The 17,732-nt window shown below is 39.4% G+C and overlaps 1 protein-coding gene across 1 annotated transcript in view; it reads right to left on the bottom strand.

Annotated features, from left to right (window-relative positions):
• Nucleotides 1-13,683, bottom strand: part of LOC133528534 (claspin-like) — a 39,376-nt gene extending 25,693 nt beyond the window's left edge. The window contains exons 1-14 of the mRNA XM_061865933.1: nucleotides 12,095-13,683; nucleotides 10,919-11,077; nucleotides 10,107-10,312; nucleotides 8,961-9,709; nucleotides 8,657-8,876; nucleotides 7,969-8,576; nucleotides 7,639-7,886; nucleotides 7,077-7,545; nucleotides 6,600-6,719; nucleotides 6,072-6,270; nucleotides 5,087-5,202; nucleotides 4,026-4,147; nucleotides 2,537-2,734; nucleotides 99-269 (exon numbers count right to left, since the gene is read on the bottom strand). Coding sequence (XP_061721917.1) covers nucleotides 99-269; nucleotides 2,537-2,734; nucleotides 4,026-4,147; nucleotides 5,087-5,202; nucleotides 6,072-6,270; nucleotides 6,600-6,719; nucleotides 7,077-7,545; nucleotides 7,639-7,886; nucleotides 7,969-8,576; nucleotides 8,657-8,876; nucleotides 8,961-9,709; nucleotides 10,107-10,312; nucleotides 10,919-11,077; nucleotides 12,095-13,165 — 4,656 coding nt within the window. The 5' untranslated portion in view covers nucleotides 13,166-13,683. The remainder of the gene's footprint in view (nucleotides 1-98; nucleotides 270-2,536; nucleotides 2,735-4,025; nucleotides 4,148-5,086; nucleotides 5,203-6,071; nucleotides 6,271-6,599; nucleotides 6,720-7,076; nucleotides 7,546-7,638; nucleotides 7,887-7,968; nucleotides 8,577-8,656; nucleotides 8,877-8,960; nucleotides 9,710-10,106; nucleotides 10,313-10,918; nucleotides 11,078-12,094) is intronic.
• Between the last annotated feature and the right edge of the window lie 4,049 nt (nucleotides 13,684-17,732).

Raw genomic sequence — 17,732 nt, 5'->3', positions numbered from 1 at the left:
AGAAAAAGACGGGTAGTACATCTAGGCCTGCTGGGGCCAGCGGGCTTGGACTGGTCGTAGGCCTCGCGGCCTGACCTCAACATCCGGGAGTAGCTTACCTTAGCCTCCTTAGCAGGTGGAGTGACGGCAGCGAACACGAAGTTCCGCTTGCTACTGGGGCCGGTCGGCTTGGGTTGGTCGTCGGCCTCGCCGGCCAGCGGCATGGCCAGCGCCGCCAGCCTCGCTAGCGCGCCGCGGCCTCGCGTTAGTAGGGAACCGTGGTAGTTTTGCTGAAATATTTCAAGTAAACAGCAAAATACGTTAAAACAACACTTGAAGCTATGCTTATACATATAAATTAAAAACATTTCCAAATCAACATAAGGTAAATACGGGTAGATGTGGCATACAGATAATTGTGTCTAGCCGTCAAATTGGGCCTATTTATACATTTCTTAGTGTTTATTTTTATTTGCCTTTTAAGGTCAAGTGGCAAGTGAAAAAAAAAATGATCCTTCCAGCCCATTTTGACCATGGCGACCACTTCCGACTCCTAGTTAGCACGGCGCTAATGCGCCCGCAGATGCCTGACGTAGCCGATCTTCGAGCACATCGCGGGCACGCGAGGACACCAGCCACGTAGTGGTAGTGAAGAGTGAAGTAGCAAGTAGCCAATGCACACCGACCATTAATATATCTCAAAGGTGTGTTTTTGTACGAACTTGTATAGAGTAGACAATATAGGTTCCTTGTAGATTGCATATTTTAATAGTCATTTTATACAAATATATGATGAATAATTCAATGAAATACTGTGAATTACAATAGGAGACTTGGAGATTACTAAAAAGCTTATTATAAAAAAATTAAGTTGACCATACATTACAATAAAAAATCTCTTTAAAAAAATTATTACATGAGACCCATTTTTCTCATCGCTCGTACAAAGACTACTTAAAGTAGTGAAATGGAATCACTCATAAAAAAAGTTACACCGAAAAAACATGGAGGTGATATATTATTGGCCGGTATTGTATTTTCCCGGGCATCGAAAAACGATCAAGAATAGTATCATCCCTGTCTCTTAGCACTAGCAGCATGCCCGTATAGATTTTTATTCCTCAATAACATCAAAAAAGGTTTTGGAACTGTTTTACCTAATAATTTAAATAAACTAGATCTATAACAGTAACCTGTTTATTCAGGAGACCATCTACTAAAGGGATTAAATAGGGGTTCAAAGAAAAGAGGAGGGACAGAATAATCCCGTTTCAAAAATAATTTGATCCAAACCACGTCTGAATTCGTTATTCATAAAAATTATCCCTACCCAATGTCAATTAGAATTTACAATAAACTACCCAATCACATATAAAATGAGCTAAATGATAACAAATTCCTAAAAAGTTCAAAGGCATTCCTCGTAGACAAAGTATTCTACTCTGTAAGTGAATATTTAGACTCCGGAGGTAATGTTTAATATTTATTCGTGTCGACCTCTCTGCCACCCTTACGGCCGGCCACTACATGTATATTAAATAGTGTTATTAGGTTAAGTAGTTGATTAGTTTCTAAGTTTATTGCAGTGCCCTTACAGGGTTGTGTTGAAACATACTCGTAACATAATAATCATAAGATCTTTTTCTACACACAAAGCAATGATTCAATGAATAAATAACGGCTTCTACGCCTAAGTCACAGGCAGTATAGTAATTAATAAAACCAGGGGGAAGAAACTGCAGCATTCGGGCATTCTCAGCTCCGTTCGGCTCAGCATTGCTCCGAGCAATTATTAGGGTTGGCACAACTTGACGTCCCTTTACGTGCACAACCAGAGATAAGATAATGACTTGAATTTTGATAACCCTAAATAGCCGATAGGGATATTGCCATACATTAGAAAGGGATAGCATGATTCGTCCCTGAATTGCTGTCAAACTTCGGTTTTGTAGGAAGTTTATTTTCTGTACGATAGTACTATTACTTATTCGGTGATAAAACTGTCTGATATGACAGGTGTATATTTTAATGTTATGAAACTTTTTTGATGAACGGTCTGGCCTAGTGGATAGTGACCCTAACTATGAAGCCTATGGTCCCAGGTTCGAATCCCGGTAAGGGCATTTATTTGTGTGATGAACACAGATATTTGTTCCTGAGTCATGAGTGTTTTCTATGTATTTAAGTATTTGTATATTATATATATATATCGTTGTCTGAGTACCCACAACATAAGCCTTCTTGAGCTTACTGTGGGGCTTAGTCAATTTGTGTCATAATGTATGACATTTATTCATTATTTATTTTAAAATATATATTTATGTGCCTTCTATTTTCCCTAAGTTACATTTTTGGTTCTGTAAACATTTATTTCATCTTTAGTTCACCATATGCAATAGTACATTACGATACTAGTGCGGAAAGTAGGAAATTCGCAACTTTTGTCGATTTAAAAGTCCCTTCAGTTTTGTTTTATTTATCGCCACTCGTTGCGAATTCCCTACTTTGCTCACTTGTATCGTAATGTACCGTTCTGTTTATTGTATCTCTTCCATACCTGAAACACGGGCAACGGCAAGGTTCGAGCCGGTTCTTCCCTGACAACCTTCTTCTCCACCACCACAGTCTCTTCGACCTTCGCACTGGTCCCGTGGGCCTCCATCAGCAAACTGGACATGGTGCGGGAGCAGAGGTTCGCCTTGATTATGGTGCTTCGGTCTACGCTGATGTTGTGCTCTTCTGTTTCTTTCTCTTTCTGCAATAGTGAAATATACAAGTAAACTATTGCGCAATCTGCGCAATCATGTTCATTGTCCAAATAAGTGTTTTGGTATTGATTGAAAAGCCCTTCAAAATATAACGTACGAAAACACAGAGAATCTACTAATACTATTAAAAGATTTAGAAGAAATTAAATTATTTTGATAGCGGTGGTAACCGAGTGGATATGACGTCCGACTTTCAATCCGGAGGTCGCGGGTTCAAATCCTGGCTCGTACCAATGAGTTTTTCGAAACTTATGTACGAAATATTATTTGATATTTACCACTAGCTTTTCGGTGAAGGAAAACATCGTGAGGAAACCTGCATACATCTGCGAAGAAATTCAAAGGTGTATGTGAAGTCCCCAATCCGCATTGGGCTAGCGTGGGGACTATAGCCCGAGCCCTCTCGCACATGAGAGGAGGCCTGTTCCCAGCAGTGGGACGTATATAGGCTGAATTATTATATTATTAAATTATTTTGAGAAAATATTTTAATATGTTTTTATTTCAAGTAGAAGCCATTCGTTCGATTCCAGCCTGGAGCACTGTATTTTGTAAATAGAAATTAATTTTCATGAACAATGTTTGCCATATTTCTCGCCTGAAACACAGGGAATCCTAGTTTGGGCACATGTAATCCATCATTATTTTTTAAGATTTAGATTTAGATTTATTTATTACACAACATACGATTGCATTACAAATTACATTCATGTCAATTTATATGAATCTATATTGTGATTGTCAAAAATAAATTCTAATAATGACTAAAAATAACATCATAATCCAGATAGCAACAATTAATAAATGAAAATTTAAAATAATTACAACAATTATTAAATAAAGTGAGCATTAAAAGTACGAAAGGGGAGGGGGGGGGGCTCTGCCCAGAGGCCGCAGAGGGGCATACAAAATTTGAGCTCCAGGCCCCGCGTGTACCTGCCTACGCCCGTCATAAGTTTTTTTTTTACGCCAGATTGTAAGTAAAATTTGCATGCGTCCTACACTCTCGGCGAGTGATATTCGGTATAAAATGCATGTTACCGTCTAATTTATGTACCAAAATTATGGCAAATAAAAATATTTCTATTTCTTAGAATAAAAAAAATGGAAAAATTACTGTCTTGGGTGAGACTTGAACTTACGGCCTCTGGATCTGGAGTTCAAGTCTCACCCAAGACAGTCATTTTTCCACTTTTAAATTTATTCTAAGCTTAATAGCATCGTACGCAGACGTTTCTACTTGTTAAAAATTAATTTCTATTTGTATAAAAAACACACCAAGTTCCTAAGGAAGACTTCTCGCTCATGCCTCTGCTTTCTCCACTGCTCTTCTGACTCGAATTCCTGCTCCTGACTTTCAGCAAACAACTCGGGCACGCTACCAGGCTCATCATCGCCGTCTGAAATATCATAATGTAGTTAGACAAACAAATACGAGTTCAGTTCTCCACTACCTAAAGGTTGTCTGGAAGAGATCGCTCTGTAGCGATAAGGCCGCCTGTTGTTTACCTCTATCTTCATGTTTTTTATGTGTTTCCATGTACATTATTTTCAGAGGTTGTGCAATAAAGAGGATTTGTATTTGTATTTGTATTTGTACGAGTACAAACACGCGCAAAGATGTGGTATTTTAGATTGAATGACAAATTGCTCAGAAATATGTCCCATAGCTCTTATGTCGGCGAATTAAGAACTATGGGACATATATTCCATATTTTTACAATTGACTGTAGGATATGAGGTAAATGTAGTATAGGGCGCCTATGGCAATACTTGGTGGACTACACTGATCAATAAACAATAGAAGTATGTACTTCGCGCTTCGTGCTTGCCCTAATAAAAGGGTCCGACATAATAACACAACTGGATATATTAGAGCTCCGACGTGCGAACGGGACGTCGCTTAGTACGCGCATAGCGTTGTCTCGCTCAAACTTCGGAGCGACGTCTGAATCGGACGCAGTGTGCAATCCCCCCCTGCCTTGCCTCAGAGTGCGTACTTTAGGGTGACCAAACACGCGTTAAATATTCTAATTTCAAAAATGTCTACCAAAAAAAATGTATATTTTGATTTCACAAATTTTTTTTTGGGGACGTTTCGTAACTTATATTAGCGTATGGCTAACTGCTCAAAAACAACCCTGTATATATAAGCGTGTATAACAATGAAGATGAATGGAAAAGATGGAAATGTTCACCATAGTAGCAACAGTCGCTTCTTCAGTACCACACATCCACGAACCACACAGTCACAGAGGACTTGTTTCTCAAGTCCGCCAGTTCAGGAAGAGATTTTTCTATTAAATCCCTTCATTGAAAAACTACAAACTAAGAAATACCTAGATTCTTCCACCGGAATTTCCGCTGCCGTCCACCATCACCCAGATCACCGTCTTCGAACAGCAGCTCTTGAATCAGTCGCACTTCGCGTTTGTCTTGGTCCAGAACATCACGCCTGAAACAACGAGGTTAACATGAGCTAAAATAACTTATCACTAACTGGGTCAAAATTGTTTTCATTGTCTTGTTTCTGACCAATCTTTTACACTTATATCTGTGGCTTCTATTAAATAAATAAATGCATGTCTTTATAGATGTAGATTTTATTTAACTTGAGAAAAATTGAAAACTATAAATCATCCATACAAAAAGCTACACTCCGTCACGTTTTAGGGTCAAAAAACCAGACTTTACTCGTATTTAGCGCAGTCCTCTACCCGTGGTCCTGTTACTCGTCAAACCGAATCTGACGAGACTAAAATAAATGGGGTTGACATCTTTTATTACCTTTCTTGTAGCCATACAACGTGATGGTACCATAACTTTTTTTTTATAATACGTCGGTGGCAAACAAGCATACGGCCCGCCTGATGGTAAGCAGTCTCCGTAGCCTATGTACGCCTGCAACTCCAGAGGTGTTACATGCGCGTTGTCGACCCTAAATCCGCCCCCCCCCACTCGTTAAGCTCTGGCAACCTTACTCACCGGCATGCAGGAACACAACACTATGAGTAGGGTCTAGTGTTATTTGGCTGCGGTTTTCTGTAAGGTGGAGGAACTACCCCAGTTGGGCTCTGCTCTAGATCTGGAATGACATCCACTGGCAGTGATCACCTCTGCCTCGTTCTCATCGAGACTAGGTCACTACTCACATGTGTATCTGCCCCAGCTCACGCTGCAACTGGCCCTGGTGGAACGTGTCGTCGTCGCCCTCCTCACGCTCCATCCTGTCCAGGCCTCTCTCATCCTCGTCCCCTGACCCCACCCATTCATCTTCAGACGTCAGCTCGGCCTCGTTCTCATCGAGACTAGGTCACTACTCACATGTGTATCTGCCCCAGCTCACGCTGCAGCTGGCCCTGGTGGAACGTGTCGTCGTCGCCCTCCTCACGCTCCATCCTGTCCAGGCCTCTCTCATCCTCGTCCCCTGACCCCACCCATTCATCTTCAGATGTCAGCTCTGCCTCGTTCTCGAAGAATTCCGCCATCTTGCGACTCTTCTTTTGTTTTAGAGGCTTCACTTCTACCTGTTATTGATGTTTTTATTTTAATGACATGATCAGTATCACCTTTATGAACTGAAAATCTCAGATTGGACTTTGGTACTGCAGTAAAAGTATCGGTGGAGCGTACATCACTATGCAATAGAGTTTACGCAGAAAAAATGCGCTTAGAACGCGATACTTAAACAAACAGCATCCCTTTGCATAGGTATGCGTGTATATACACGGAGCACACTGTATTTAAGACATGTCACTGCGTATTTTTTATGATGGGCCCAATAACAACTTGGTGTGAAATCTGAATTTACTGAATGTAAAGTCTAATAAATAAAATTGTTAATTGCCACACTTGCCTCATTCTCTTCGGAATCGTATTCAACTATTCTCTCCACGCCATTATCTTCATCAAATTCTGACATGTCATCTTCACCTTCATCAGATTGCAGGAGTTCCTCTTCATCTTCATCATCTATAACAATAAAATAACAAACACTTTTAGACTAATGAAAGTTCGACCACGCTAAGTTTCATGCCATGTGCTACTTTAAGCAATACGTTCTTATGGGATATGTATGCATTGTCACTGCCTTTATGACAATTATCCATACTGAGTTGGCGTAAACAGTGATGTAGGTAATTCCAGTCACTTACTAACTAGTTCTCCGATATGCCACCAAGAATAGCGCAGATGGTAAGTATTTTATTTCAGAGCCAATGGCTATCCTGTGCAGACCGAAATCGTCCGGATGACTGGTAATCAGTGGGCCCCTTAACATATGCCAACGTGATTGACGCTAGCAACTAGCGCAATTATACTTTACTTTACCTGATATTTGAAGAGCCCGCTTCTCAAGTTTCCTTTTCTTCAATTTCTTTTTTTTAGCTGGTTTCTCTGCATCTGCATTACTTTCATCATCACTGTCAATGGTGAACTTCTTTCTCATATGATTTACGGCGTCAAAAGACACGGCTTCATTTTCAGTGGCGTTATCAAATATTATTTTCTTTCTATTTGAATCTTCTACTGGCACATCCATTTCTTGAAGAATCGAATCAAGCAGATCTATTTCTTCTTGTTTTTTAATAGGTCCTTTCTCAATATTCGTTTTTGCATCTTTTTTTGGTTCATCTGCTTGGGATACAAATTGGTTGTCATAGAATTTGCCAGTGCACAGTTCAAGGATGTCTTCGCCGATAGTGCATTGCGATTCAGTAAGTTGGGATTCGGCGGGAATTACATTTTGCGTCTGAGTGAATTTTCCAGAACACATGCCGACGACGTCATCTAAACTTGGCTGTGAATTCAATAAAAAAAGAGGTTTAGGTTAGCTTATGATGAAGGGTGAACAATGTATACCACTAACTCGTTTTTTTTAAACGGAACTTACCTCATCTACAGGTTGTGTTTCACAAATAACATCAATGTTGGTGGGACCACGTAAAACGTTGTCAGTAGTAGTTAGGTCTTGTGTATTAGTGTTCAAAATAGAGAAGGTTTGAGTGGTCATGTCAGCACAGTCTTCATCAGAATGTTGCTTTATATCTTCGCTTTTACTACTTGGATTACAACTTGTCTGGCTACCAAATAAGTCTTCAGAGAGGGACTGGTTTGTTTGGGCTAGTGGTATTATATCATCTGTAACAGAAACGAATATTTATTTAACTTGTACTGTTAACACTAAAAACAATAAAAACATTCATATCACGTACATATTTACCTTGGGAATCTTTAACAATTTGACTATCTATAGGAACATGATTGACTTCACTGCTAGCAACAGCACTAACGGGATTTTCGTTATTGATAGCGCTTTCATCATCAGAATCTTCAAACGCTTTCAAAATTCTTCCTGTTTTTGGCTTTGATTGATTTTCTTCTTCATCTGAAGATTCGTCACTAGATTCTTCACTTTCTTCATCCTCGTCTTCATTATCTGGACCCTCTGTATCATCAACATTACCTTCACCTTCCTTAGCTTGTTCATCAGGTCCGTCTACGTTCTCATCGTCGGAAACTTCAGCTTCATCATCAATCATAGCATTATTTTTTCTTGGTTTATCTTTCATATCACAATCATCTTCTTCCAACTCCTCTTCTTCTTCAGAATCCGATGAAGACTCTTTTACTGGATCTTCTTTTTCTTCCAATTTCGCCTCAATCTTCTCCAAATCATCACCATCGGAGTCATCTCCCCTGAGAGCATTAATTTCTTCATGCTGTTGTTTTTCCTCTTCCAACCTCTTTGCCCATTCGAGAGATCTCTGTTCAGATATTTTTTCTTCTAATTCTTGCTTTAGTTTTAAATGTTGCATTCCTGGTTTAATCCTGAACAGAAATAACTTGTGTAATGTAATGGTATTTGATTGAGATTAAGATAAGTATACAGAGATCGGTTTATTACTTACGTTAATTCCCTTTCTCTTTCCTTTTCTTCAGGTGTTTTTAATTTTGAAAAGTATGTAAATCTCTCTTTTAATAGTTCTACACCAGTTAGTTTTCTTGGCACTACGGGATTGCTGCCATCTAAATCAATCACCATCCCTGGAGCTCCTGTGAGTTTTGGTTTCTTATTTAAATTATAAGGATCTCTAATCAGCATTGGAGAATCTACTGCAGTAGCATTATCTGAAATATTAATCAGTTTTATTATAACAAATTACAATTGATACATTTTAAAGATTTCAACATTTAAAAATCAACAACTCTAACCTTTTGCAGTATCAATAATCCTTTCCAAGTCTTCCATATTGATATCAACGTCATCGAAATCGTCATCAAAGTCGCCAGCATGTGAATTGTCTTTAACATTTTCGTTGGCGGCTGCATTTGTCTCTATTTCTACGTCATTTTCCTTATTACTATCACTCGAAGTATTTGCATTTTCAGCTCCATTTGCTGATTTTTTTTCCAAATCTTGTGCCGTATCTTCCGTATTCTGCATTTTTTCTGTTTCGTACCGTAATTCCATCAACTGACTTTCTATTGCAGTTGCCAGTTTGGCATTAGCTTCAGACTCTGCAATGTTTTCTTCGGAAGCATCCTTCATTTCAACATCATCATTTTGTTCAGGTATATCATTATTGGACATGTTTTTACTACCAGCATCAGTATTTGGCATATCTTTATCAGCAACATCAGTATTGGACAAATCTTTATTAACAATATTAGCATTTGAGAAATCTGGTCCATTTTGGACAATTTCTACTGTCAATTCTGGCAGGTCATTTTCTTCAGTTTCTACAGTTTCATTCACAGAATTTTCTCCAACATTTTCTTCTGGCTTGTCATCCTTGTGGGGTACAATATTTTCATCAGTTACTACTTTACCATCATGAGCACTTACTTGAGGATCCGATTCTTTATTATCTTCTGTTGGAGTTTCATTAGTTTCTTCCTCTTCTTCAGATTCACTCTTACATAGTTCCATCATTTCTTTATTTCGTTGTTCCAATAATTTACTGCAACAAAACAATGGGTTAATTTTATTTTATTGCTATCATATCACTCTGCTAATCTGACTTACTACTTTATGCTTATCTGATACTTGATACATTATTAGCCTTTCAGTAATGGAAGAAGGCAGTCAAAAATTAAAAAATATCATTTATTTCAGGCTTCTAGCCCATAACACAATGAGACAAACACATGACGACACAATGGCATACTATATACATTAAAATAAAAGCAAAATTAAAATACAATAAAACTAATATTAAGTAAAGCTCGTGAAGTATATTTTTGTACAAACTGGAGGAGTTATTTTTCCCCAGTCCTAGTTTTTCCCAGTGCCCCTAGTCTAGTACATGAAAAACAGAGAACTTGTCGAGATTTTTTACATATATTATATTTACTTACACATATTGCTTCAACTGCTCACTGTTCATCTTCACAGGCAATGCTTTACCATCAGCTGACAAAGCAGGCCTCCTCCTATTCATTATGTCTTTCAGCGATAATGCTTTAGGTCTGTGGTACGGGAGAGACACTTCTTTTTCTCTTAGCATCCGGTTTGATTCACTCTTTATCTTTTGCATGTTCTCCATTGCTTGCTTGGCTGACATCTTAAACGATTAATTATTTGGTAATTTATTGCTAAAATAATCTTGTCTGTATGTCACCTTTAAAAGCCAAACCATAGAAGCAATTTCGCGAAATTTTATCATGTAGAAAGCTTAACACTTGCACAGTCTGCTATCAAAATTGCAACCAAATTAGCTTGGTCTAACTCTACTTTTTATTGCCTTTTAACCGCCAAAGACCACAGATGCGAATGGTTAGTGTTTATTAATATGAAACTTTGTGCATACAGCTTTGCTGCTTGTGGCGTTGTGCTTTGTGCAGTTTACAATGCCAAGTTGTATTTAAAGTTATACCAAAAATGTTTGTGTTATAGGTAATTGGGAACTTTTATATTGGGTGTGTTTTTCAAAGGATTAAATAAATTGTAATAATTAATAACTTTAAATAAACAAAACCTTCAATAGGGTAGTTGACTGCTTAGTCAAATCAAATTGTGTCTTAAAATAACTGCAGTCAAGGTTTTTCTAATATTTTCCTGCTGCTTTATTTTGTGCATGGTGTGAAATAATAAATTTTAAATACAGGAAACATCCCTATTGTTTTGCACAGAGTTGTTTTTGATATAACAAAAATGTCAAACAACTTACCCTGGCTGGTTTTGGCTTTTCTTGTGGGGATATCATGATAGTAGACTTTTGGCTTGGCTTTTTTTTCCTTTGTTTCTGGACTTGTCTGCTCTCTTCATCCGATGAGGTGTCAGGATCACAAATTCCGGACTTTAAGAGCATAGACTTCTGCTTGATTTTCTGGAAATTAGCGAGTTACAACCTGTTTCATAATTTAAAAGTTAATAGCCAAGTTAAAGCCATCTATAAATTATAATGTCTACAAAAAATACCAGAATAATCTGATTGCAAAAAAGAAAGTAAGTTGTAGGGTAAACTGCTCTTCAAATAAGCGATAACAAAACATATACTCCTAGACTGTAAACAGGTAGAAGTATGGAGGAGGAAATACCTAGGAAATCAATGCACACTGAAGGAGGCAGTTAGCAACCTGAACACTTTGCTAGATTTTGTGGAGGAGCTGGGGTGGTTAGAGTAGTGCTACCTCGTTTGACGAAAAATAGGCATAATGTTGTTGTTGATGTTGATTTGTGGAAAGTGCCCAGCAAAACTACTACTGGGGGAGGGACTAAAGACCCGGATTACACAAAAATTTAACATATACATCTAAACCTTCCTCAAGTATCACTCTACTGATAGGTGAAAACCACATGAAAATTTGTTCAGTAGCTCTTGAGTTTATCACGAACATACATACATACAGACAGATGCAGCGGGGGACTTTGTTTTATAAGGTGTAGTGATACTATTCCCCTTAATATAGGCCGGTTATGTTAGGATTTTAGAAACACCAACAAGCCTCTCCTGTTTAATTGAATTTTTAAGCTATAATTTGCCAAATCAAAATAATTTGTTGAAAATTGAGAACATTCATGAAAATTAGGGACAAGCCCCAAGCTCAAATTACTACTTTGCAAGCATCTTCTAGCAGAACAACTTAAAAAAGGTTCACCACCATATGTATGTACATAATTATATATATTAGTTTAACTTATATACATAATATAAGTAGTGTATGTAACTCTGTATATATTTTTAATATTTTTTAACTTCAAGTTTTAATTTTTCCTTATTATTTGTTATTAACTTCTCCTGCACCAACATACACAAATCTCTCTGTTTGACCCAATTGTTGCCTGGTAGAGAATGCCTTTTATCATTAAGTTCACCATTTGTTTTTTACATGTGTATATTTACCTGCTTGATGGATTCTATCCCAGAACCCGAGTCATCGGAATTACTGCCATCATTCTCCTCTGATTTAGAAGGGCTTTTATGCTGAGACTCTGGCCCTTTGGACCGAGAATTGAGCAACCCTTTAAACTTATTGTGCAGTTTACTTCTTTTGTCACTGATCCTGGCACTCTCATTCTTTGATGAGATGTTATCATCACTAGAGTCCTCATTTGTAATCAGTCTAGACTTCCGTGGAATTTTATCATCCTCACTACCTGATGAGATATTAGGTTCACAAGTTTTTCCAGGTGATTTCATTTTACTGATATTGTTACTTTTCCTGGAACTCCTAGAGTTATCATCACTAGAGTCAGCATTAGGGACCAATCTGGACTTCCTTGGCAATATATCATCTTCCCTATCTGACAAGTTGTTTGATTTACTAACCTTCCTGGGTGATTTTTTACTTTTTCCGGTGCTCTCATTCTTAATAGTGAGATTGTCATCACTGGAGTCACTAGAAACTAATCTAGGTTTGCGCGGAAATATATCATTTTCACTGTCTGATGAACCATTGGATTTACTAACTTTCTTTGGTGATGTAGACCTATTTTTTGTATTTTCTTTATCTCCCTTCTTACTTTTGACATTTATACCTTCATTCTTAGAGGACGTGATATCTTCATCACTAGAGTCTTTAGCAACCAATCTCGATTTTCGCGGAAACATATCATCTTCACCTTCTAAAGGAATATGTGGTTTAGTTGCTTTCTTAGTTGGTGTCAAATTTGATTGTATATTTTCTTTATCTGCCTCCACTTCACTGTCACTGTCGCTGTCGGAAAAGCGCTTGACTCGTTTTCTGACGCTTTTCACAGCCCCATCGTCACTACTCGAACCATCGTCCAAAGTGGGGTTATTCTTCCGATTACCAGACTTCCGAGGAGATTTCTCTAATAAAGTATCAAAGGAACTTGAAGATGATGAAGATTTATCTAATAAACTATCAAAATTTTCCTTGTCTTGAAGCACAGAGGCAATCGTTTCGTCATTTAGTTCAGCCATTGTAATAGTAAACACTGTAGTAATCATGCAACTAATTTATATATGAATAAAATGGGTTACTAAAATCACTCATAATTGCTGAAACACACTATTTCCTAACGAACAGAGTGCATATAGTATTCTAAGCAGATTATTTATTTCATAACAATGCTGAATTTACACTTTATTCTGAAGCGAACTAGGCGAAGATTGTTGATTTTTGACAGTTGACACCTCGTTTTCGCGCCTTTCAGGGGGATCGTTCCAAAAACAAATAGAAATTTTGATCGCACCCAGGGCCAAGGTCCGGTGCGGTAGTCTGGGGGCCTACCGCGAAAACCGAAATTCGTAAATTGCGGGATCTTTTTTGTTTACTAAGACGTAATTAGGGTTACAGAGAAAATTCCCGCAGTTGACGAACTTCGATTTTCGTGGTTATAGCTCTGTTACGGCTATGATTATAGTCTGTCAAACAACTTTGTCAGGAAAAAATGGTGCGAATTTCAAATTTTATATAGAACGATATCTCTTCGCGCCTACATTGTTTTAAATTTGCTGCTTTTTTCTACTGACGGAAATGGCTTGACCGACTTTTTGTGCTGATTGAGAAGAGTCGTTTCTTCTATTCTACTTTCAGCATATTTTTTGGGAGAATTAAAGAATAATTCCCAGGACGGATCTTTAAGTTCAGGATTCTAAAATGTATCATTTAATTTTGACTATTTCTACAAAAAAATCGCGTGGGAAATTTCTATAAACAAGGAAAATCATGTAAGTTGCTTTATGCCAATGGGGTCCGGTGTACTGATACTGAGCCAATTTGTGTTTTTTTATACGCGAAATAATTATATGCAAAGAGTAAAGTACATGTACCTAAAGTGTCGTGTATTATAAATCTGTATAAATAAAGCAAATTTTGAAACCATATCGAGGGCTTCAGGCCAAAGGGGCGTATACGCAAAAATGCCATTTTTCGTTTTTAACGGCATCGTATTCGTCTTGTAACAATACGTAAGCACAATTTTTTTCATAATTTTATCATAACAATTAGTTAATTAAATAATTAAAAAATCATTTGGCGTATAACAGACAGTCATAATTTTATGTCGTTCCAAAAAGCCGTACTGAAGGCGTATAAGTGATATTTTCATTTAGTCCCCAATATGCATCGGAGTATAAAGGCGTACGTACATACTTCTCTCACGTGACAGTGCGAACCGCGAAATAGTGTCACGCTATATAGGCGTACATACATACGACCATAAACTTTTACCAACTATCCTCAAAGTGCGTCGCGGCAAAGAGGCGTATGAACATACGACCGTACAAAAATTACGTTGGCCTTCAAATAATGCCGGGCCAAAGGGGCGCGGAGACAGCGTCCTCGATTGCCGCATATTGCTATCCCTTTCTGTCAAGCGGGTAGCGCACTAGGGCCGCCTGTCTCTCAGTCAGTGTCTAGTGCGTTACAGTATGGTGTGCATCTCGTGCGAATAATAATGAAGTGGAGCGCTCTGATGCTGATGGCTCTGCCCTGGGCATTCAAGAATGACGTGGGCGGCTGTCTCCTCTGCCTCCATGTACGCTCTGCAGAGGGGGCTATCTGTAACACGTAGGGTTAGTAGGTGTTTGTTTAGCGGGGCGTGGCTGGTTATGGCCCCAGTCAAAAGCCGGAGCTGTGGCCTATTCAGCTGTCTCAGCCTCCTCAACAAACCGGGGTCGATTGTCGGGAGGGCTTCCTTCGCCTTCCTGCACGTGCCTAGGTTAGACCAGGACTGTTGGTGTTTTAGCTTGGTGTTGTGTCGCAGCATGTTCCGGAGCCAGGCATAAGGCAGAGGTATAATTGACTCCAGTCCTGCCACCCTCAGTTCCGAATCTCCTCTCGCCAATATGTCGGCCGCATCGTTCCCTCACGAGTTGCTGTGTCCCTTGATCCACTGCAGAGTTACTCTGGTGGTGGTGCTTTCCTGGCTGAGCTTTGTGGCATTCGTAGATTAGCCCTGAGGTCAAAGTATAACTTTGCAGAGCTTGTAGTACTGACCGACTATCAGAGTGTATGCGGGTGGGGTAGTCCAATACTTTCCTTGAGGCGATTGCGTGTGCTGCCATTATGATGCCCACACATTCTGCCTGGATGATTGTGTTGTGGGCACCTAGTGGTGTTGAGATATGTATTTTTAGGTCCTCTGAGAATACTCCAGCGCCAGTGCCTGACCTTGTTTTTGATCCATCCGTGAAGATTCTCAGCTGTCTTGGGTTGAGTCCTTCACGAGGTTCTTCGTGTAACTGTATCTTATATTTCAGTCACCGCTTCTATTAGCGGTTCCTTACCTATCGCCTCGTAGAGAATCTCGGTGTTTGGTACCCTAGGTGGTCTCCAGAGATTAGATTTTTTGAGACGTACCGCCGTAGCTAGCGCTTCCTGTTGTATAAAGAGGTGCAGCGGCGGCAGGCCCAGTAAGGCTTCCAGGGCCGCGGTTGGTATTGTCCTCATGCAGCCCGTGGTCGCCACACAGGCCAACCTCTGGAGTCGTTGTAGTTTAGCTTCAACTATGGATAGTTTGGTGCGTGGCCACCAAACTATAGCACCTTAGCTTATTATTGGTCATATGGCTGCCTGGTAAAGCCATAGAGTTATTTTTGGGGTTAGCTCCCAAGTTCTACCCACCATTCTACGACATTGCCAGAATACGACTGTGGCTTTTTCAATTTTGCCGTTTAGGTGATTGCTCCAATTCAATTTGCTGTCAAGTATTACCCCTAAATACCTTACCTCCGCAGATGGTTGGAGTTCTGTGTCGGACAGTTTGGGAAGGCGGAAGTTTCCCAAGTTGCGTTTGTTAGTGAAAATAACCAGCTCAGTTTTGTTGGGATTGACTGAGAGTTCGGGTAACATCGCATACCGTACCTGCATGATTTCCACTCGTCAGTATCACTATGTCGTCAGCATAGCCGATTGTGTAATAGTGATTATTGTTTAGTGTGGTAATCAGGTCATTCACCACAAGCTTCCATAGTAGTGGCGATAGGACTCCTCCTTGGGGGCATCCTTTTGCCATTAATGCCTGCTGTGTTTCGCCCGTCCCGAGTTTGATGGTTCGTTGGCTCAACATGTTGTTTATCCATTCTGTCATAACTGCATTCGCGCCATGTCTTACCAGTGCTGCTGAACCTGGTCCTGTCGAAAGCCCCTTCTACATCTATGAAGGTTCCTAAGCACATGGATCTGTTTTTGATCGCCGCCTCAATTTTATTTACTACTGCATGAAGTGCCGATTCTGTAGATTTGCCAGGGCTGTAGGCATGTTGGTTGGGATGCAAGGGCACATGAATTAGCACCCACTCTCTAAGGTACCTGTCACACAACCACTCTAATGTGTTCAACATGAAAGAGGTCGGCTGATGGGCCTGAAGGATTTGGGGTCCGAGTAGTCGCTTTTACCTGGTTTCGGTATGAAGATAACTTTGACCTCCCCCCATTGATTCGGCACGTACCTGTGAGCCAGACAGGCGCGCAGAACGATGGTCAGCTTCAGAGTGAGATGATTCCCGCCCCATTTAAGAAGCGCAGGGAAGATCCCATCCATTCCTAGAGATTTGAAGGAATCAAAGCTGTTTAAGGCCCACTGCGTGCGCTGCGGGCCACTCGTCCTCCGTCGGGGTGGTTGTAATTCTTAAGTGTAACATTCCTCTGTTATAATTTGATGGAGACGTAAGTGGGTTAAGTTGTTAGCTAAACTACTTTTAGGTTTATTAGTACAGAAGATTTAATATTGCTTCTTTTTATGAAATGACGATAAATGATGTCGTATTTAATTGTTTAGAAGTTTTGATTAATATTTTATTGTTTAAGATAGTTATAATTTTGTTATCAGTGGTACCATTAAAGAAGGAGTAATGTTTATTGTCTGAATACAAGTTTTGATACGTTTTAACCTTTTATTTTAGTTAATGCACTCTAAGTTTAATCGTTTGATTGTTTCTTGACTGCTTTTTTAGTAAAGCTGTCATTGTGTTGTCTTAGCAATTTCCATGCATCCTTTACTACCGATTTCATTTCTTATGGCATGATTGTCTTTTGAAACAATTCTTCTTATCGTGTGGGTTGTAAGATTGATGTACCTTAAAAACCCTGGTGTTAGAGTTATTGAGCCGCCAAAGGCCTCTGACATGGCTCTCATGAGTCTCATGACGAGCACCACCGGATAGATTACAGCCGGGACCAACGACTTTACACCGTACCTTCCGAAGCACAGAATCATTTTACTTTTCGGACAATCAGGTGATTCAGCCTGCAATGTCCTAGCCAAACCGGGAATAGTCTCACAAAGTCACAAAGCGACTTTTGCTTGACAGTGTCCCCACCGGGATTCGAACCTGGAACCTCCGAATCGAGAGACAACCGCTCTAACCACTAGACCACGGAGGCTATTGAAACACTGAAATGCTCAAAGTGGCAATTCAAAACAGTTACTTACCCAATCGGTAACCAGCTCGAGTCGACATTGCTTAATCTCGTGGACAGTTGTGACACTATCAAAACCATCAGGAATCATTTCAATGGTAAAATCTAGATGAACTTATGAGTATTTAGGTACTCAAAATATAATTTGGC

This window comes from Cydia pomonella, chromosome 19 (assembly GCF_033807575.1).
Source record: "Cydia pomonella isolate Wapato2018A chromosome 19, ilCydPomo1, whole genome shotgun sequence".
In the NCBI taxonomy this organism is placed as follows: domain Eukaryota; kingdom Metazoa; phylum Arthropoda; class Insecta; order Lepidoptera; family Tortricidae; genus Cydia; species Cydia pomonella.
This window is presented reverse-complemented; position numbering and strand designations above follow the sequence as displayed.